Source organism: Mus pahari, chromosome 7, assembly GCF_900095145.1.
Source record: "Mus pahari chromosome 7, PAHARI_EIJ_v1.1, whole genome shotgun sequence".
NCBI lineage: Eukaryota > Metazoa > Chordata > Mammalia > Rodentia > Muridae > Mus > Mus pahari.
Genome location: NC_034596.1, coordinates 97731209 through 97736530, shown reverse-complemented (window position 1 = coordinate 97736530; position 5322 = coordinate 97731209). Strand labels below are relative to the sequence as shown.

Sequence of the window (5322 nt, the reverse complement as noted above, 5' to 3'; positions counted from 1 at the left end):
GAGGCCAGCCTGGTCTACAGAGTGAGTTCCAGGACAGCCAAGATTATACAGAGAAACCGTCTCGAAAAACCAATTAAAAAAAACAAAACAAAAAAAAAAAAAAAAAAAAAAAAAAAAAAAAGACTCTAATAAAATTAGTCACATATTTTTGAGTACATTCCTAAAATACATGCCAAAATCACACAGAAGAGAGAGAACAGGAAAAAGATGCTGTGATCTTAGTTTGACTAAGACACAAGCTGTGACTACTGAGAAAGTTGTTTTGCTTTGGTGCTAAATGCCACAGATGGGTCTATCAGCATCATATTTATGCAAAACTCATAGTCATCTGTGTTAAATCTTCAAGCATCCTAATCTTATAAACTTTCTGCTAAAATGACAATGATAACTGACCTGTCATACTTTCAGACTAAAGTAATAGACAGTACATTCATTTGTCACAGGATATTGGATTCAATTTCAGTGCTATGAGAACCTCCATTAATGTTACTTTGCCTACTGATGCTTAGACATTTGGCTGAATTATAATTTAGAATTATTAACATTCCAAGAATGGGGGGGATGAAAGATGGTTCTGTGGATAAGAGCATGTGCTGTTCTTGCAAAGGACTGGGGTCCCAGTTCCAAGAGATTGAGTCCCTTCTTCAGGCACTGACTGCATGTGGTGCGCAGACACACATACAGGAAAAACATTCATATGTATAAAATAAATATTTTTAAAGGATTCTAAAGTTTGAATACAGTAAGAGAACTAAAGAATCAAAGAACTAAAGAACAAAATCTAACACACAAAAGTAGAAAATATACATGTCCAACACTAGGAAAGGTAACACGCTCAAAACTGAACCTGAAAATCATCTCCACAGGAAAAAGACAGAAGTCCCTATTAGGATCTAGAATATTGAGAACAATTTTTTAAAGGAATAAATTATTTAAAATAAAAAGCTCATCCTAAGAGAGCAGATAAAAGGAAAGCCTTAACAGAGACCATTTGAATACATCTATGAGACAACCCAGTCTCCTTCCCTGAATCCTGGAGAAGAAAGAATCCTTCATGCAGTCCTCCTATAATCCCTCTAGAGACCCGCCAGAAAGAGAGAGAAACTCCACCTTCCCCCAAGAGGTGAGTGGTAAGAGGGCAGCAATACAAAAGAAGAACTTAGTGGGATAGCCCACACAAGCAAACTAGTGTTCCCCTTTCTAAGCACCTCGCAAGCCTCCTTACAGGGAGGTAAACCATAAGAAACTAAAGGAGACTGATCTCTTTTTAAACTCTCTTCTCTGAAAAGGAGGTGGGGGTAGGGGGCAAACTGGCCTTTGTAAAATTCTAGAACTAAGGGAAGCATACATTCTATATCTGAATAAAAGAAAAACAACTTAGTTGTCTCTAACCAACAATAAAAGCAAAGTGAAAACCTTAAAAAGAAATAGGTTATCATTGACATCTAGAATGAGGTGTCTGCTGTCAGCTTAAGTAGAGCAAGGCTCTCTGTTTCCTGACACGAAGCCAGGGGTTGCACTACAAGGAAACAAAACATGCCATAGGAATAGCAGGACTTGGTTTATGATCATTAACTGCTCCATATCAAGAGAAATTTATCCAATATTCTTCAACTGTCTGTTCATTTGCATAAGAAGATTTATGGTGAAAGCCAATTGACAGGAAAGGACTCACTATGAAGCACTGGCTGCCCTGGTATTCCCTGTGTAGCCCAGGCTGTCTTTGAACTCCCAGAAATTCTTCTGCATTGGTTTTGGGATTACAGGTGTACCCACCAAGCCCACCTTCACTTTGCTTTGTTTGCTTACTTGCTTTTGCTTGTGTGTTTATCTGTTGGTTTATCCGTTTGGTTTGGGGTTTGTTTGGTATAATTATTGAAGACCATGGTCAGCAGGGTTCACATGGAAAGTACACTGATACACAGGAAGAACAGAAACTCAAGGTGCCACCAGGAGGAATGATAAAGGAAAGTCCTGAAGAGAGGCTGAGGGTGCAGTTCGGTGGTAAACACTTTGCGTAACACAGGCAAGGCCCTGAATTAGAGGGAGAGGGGGGAAGAATCTTAAGGAATTTTTTTATATAATCATTCAATGAATACCATGGGACTGGAAATATTGATCTATAATCTATAATCAAGAACAGAATAAGAAGATAGACAGCAGCTGAAGCTAGTAAAGCAAACCTAAGCAAAGGAGAAGGACTTTGTAGGAGGTAGCACCAGCCTTCAAAACCTGGTACCAAACAGTGATTGTGAAGACTAAGTTCCCAAAAGAAAAGAAAATTATATACATATACAGAGAGATAGGGGTGAAAATAATTCTTAAATATATACAAAATGCCTAGAAATTTTTCTATTTCTGAAGACTTTTCATCAATATATTTACTTTTAAAACAATTCAAAATATTTGTATTACTGAGTTTATACATATCTGCATAATATAAGTTGATTCTAGCAAGGTACTGTAGTCTATATGTTAGGAGAATAAAACCAGCTGCTCCCCCACCAGCACCCAGCACCCAAATGGAGACCTTTGTGACTGAAGTAATGGAGAATCATTAGAAGCATAAATAGTAACAACATAGCCATTTGTCTCAAGCTATTCTGTAGAGCCCATGAGATGGTCTGAAACTTAAGAGAATAGAGTCAACTTAATTTTAAAAATAAAGAAAAAAAGAAACTTGCAAGCAATATAAAGCTCACACTACAAAAGTAATATAATCTATATTCTTAGCAAAAATTCATGTTTTTGAATTTTTCTATATAGTATTGCATATAATATTCATTCTCTACAATAAACTTAAAATTTTAATCACTGGGTACCCTTAAATCTTACCTATCTTTACTGACTCGTGCATGAGCATAATTGGAAAGTAATTTCAAAAGGATGTGATTCAATTCAAACCATTAGCTGTTCTGCAGCTCCTCCTCCAGGCAATGTTCTTTAAATTAGATATGTTATTTGATTCCAGTTCTCAGATCCATAAGCCCAAACCTAACGTAATTCATAACATAATTGTGATGCATGCAAAAAGTACTCTGTTCAAGGGGAACAGTCTATCTGAACACCCTCAGTAACAGAAACATGGCATTTCTAAAACAGCCCATGTTTGCCCACCAGGCAAAGGGCAGCAATTTGCAAGACAGAGTGAGACCTACCTGAGCAGATAAACAGCCCTGTCAATATCACTGAGGTCTTCATCAACAGTCAATCGTTCTATTTCTTCTGGTGTCTGTCAAGCATAAAATGCAAATTAGGCACACAAACATTTAGCCACTGTTGGCTCCCAAAGACCCTTGAAGACCCTATCGGTAAAAATTCACAATTACAGCAATGACAACTAATCCAGAATCTGAGGATTCTTCTACACTATATTAAACACAGATCACCAGTCGAGTGCTGAGAGGGGGACTATCTCTTCTGCCTTATGGACTGTAGGACCTCAATGGAATCAACTTCATACGCATACATACCACATGTGAACATGTTTACCTATATATTCACTTTTTTTTTTTTTTTATCTTCAACGCAATACCCCAAGCCACTACAACATTTTCCACACCGGGAAATGCTTTAAATGGGAGTTGAATAAGAGAAAAGACAAGCTTTGTAGCTCCTGTTGGGAACCGAATGAACTCAGACGGAAAGGAAATCAAAGGCTCGAGAAAGGCAGTGAGGGACCAGCCAGAAGGGTAGGGAAGGGGCCCATAAACTAGGTTTGCCATCTGTGAGGATGAGGGTTGAAGCCTCACAAGGCTGGAAAGATGACTCTGCGGGATTGGGGAGCTAGTAGAGGTAGGGGGACAAACAGAAGGTTGAGTCCCCTCAAGAGGCCTGGGGAGCAGGGTCCCACCTACAGTCCTGGAAGACCTGGGAGGGAAAGGATGGGAGGAAAGGCTTGAGAGAAGCTTTGAAACCCTAAACTAGGGCGAGTCTGGGAAGGGTGGCTCTCCTTGGAAGGTGAAGGAGGCCATGCTGCACGGGGAGACCCAAGCTTGATCTTCTGCAGAGGTGGGGGTAGGACCGTGAAAGGATGGGACCTGAGACGTCCGGGCCAGAGATGGAACTAGGGCTGTGTGAAACCGAGGATGGGCCAGCGACCAGAACCTGGGACAGCACCACGGGCTGAGAAACTGGCTGCGGAGGCTGGTCCCGAGAACAGCGGCTTGGCCGTTCGTGGGGGAGGCCGGAGCGGGGTGGGGCGCAGGGCTGGCCGCAGTCGGGGGACCAAGTCAGGGGGCCCGGCTGATTCCAATCAGTCAGGGGCAGCTTGATTTCAGTTCGGAGACAGGGCTGACCGTAGTCAAGGGACCCAGCTGGCTCCAGTCAGAGGAAGGGACTAGCCTCAGTCAGGAGGCAAGGCTAGCTCTAGTCAGGGTAAGGGACTGGTTCCAGTCAGGGGTCAGGGACAGGCCGACCCTTGGCTGCGGCAGGGAATGAAGCTCTGAAGCGGCTGCGGTGGCAGGGCGACTGGCGCTGGAGCGCCGAGGGGCAGTCGGACGGCGGGCAGCCCTGAGGGGAGCGTCTCTCGGTCCCGCGCACCTTGAGGCTCCGGCGGACCGGCCTCTCGATGATGGTGAGCTCCTGCAGGTCCTCCATGTAGCCAAACAGGCTGTTCTGCCCGAAATCCATCGCGACGCCGGCGTCGGGCGGCGGCGGATGCATGGACCGCCGAGGGGTTCCCTCGCCGGCCCGCCCGAGCGGCCCCGGGATGCCGGACGCGCGCAGCCTCGCGCCGCCCACCAGAAGGACTCTCTGGTCCCGCTCTCGGCCGCGGGGAAGCGGAGCAAGAGGCCGCAGGCGACGAGGACACGAGCGCGGCGGGAGCCAGGGAGCAGCGCACCGAGGGGGCGGGGCGGGTGGAGGGGGCGGGGCGCGCGGAGGGGGCGGGACCAGAACAGGGTGCCGCCTCAGCGGCCGCCTCGGCCCCGCCCCCGCCCGGGGGCTGCGCGCGCGGTAGGACGCAACTGCCGCGCAACGATGCTCCCTGGTCGGGCTCCCCAGGCCCTCGCCCCACCCATATGGGGCGAGCCCCGCCCCTCGACGCGTGCGCAGAGCTCTCCGCGTCCCCAGGCGGCCAGGAGGCGGGCCGGGGGCGGGAAATGGGCGCGGGCAGGCTGAGCCAATGAGAGTGAAGCGGGGGAAGTGTGCGGTGTGCTGGGTTCTCCTGCACCCGTGAGAGAGACTTTCTGGCTGATTTGGTGGCTGCCCTGCCACCCTGCTGCTGGTGTAGAGAAGCCCCTGCTAACTCAACTCCCGACCTAGGGGACCCTCAAGCGGTCAAATCAAGCTGGTTAGTGCCTAGTGTATGCCTGGGAATAG

The 5322-nt window shown here is 46.6% G+C and overlaps 1 protein-coding gene across 2 annotated transcripts in view; it reads right to left on the bottom strand.

Annotated features, from left to right (window-relative positions):
• Ppp4r4 (protein phosphatase 4 regulatory subunit 4) overlaps positions 1–4816 on the bottom strand; it is an 88683-nt gene extending 83867 nt beyond the window's left edge. For both annotated transcript variants that reach the window (XM_021202199.2, XM_021202202.1), the window contains exons 1-2: positions 4543–4816; positions 3159–3232 (exon numbers count right to left, since the gene is read on the bottom strand). In XM_021202199.2, the coding sequence (XP_021057858.1) occupies positions 3159–3232; positions 4543–4665 (197 nt within the window). In that variant the 5' untranslated portion in view covers positions 4666–4816. The remainder of the gene's footprint in view (positions 1–3158; positions 3233–4542) is intronic.
• Positions 4817–5322: the final 506 nt, after the last annotated feature.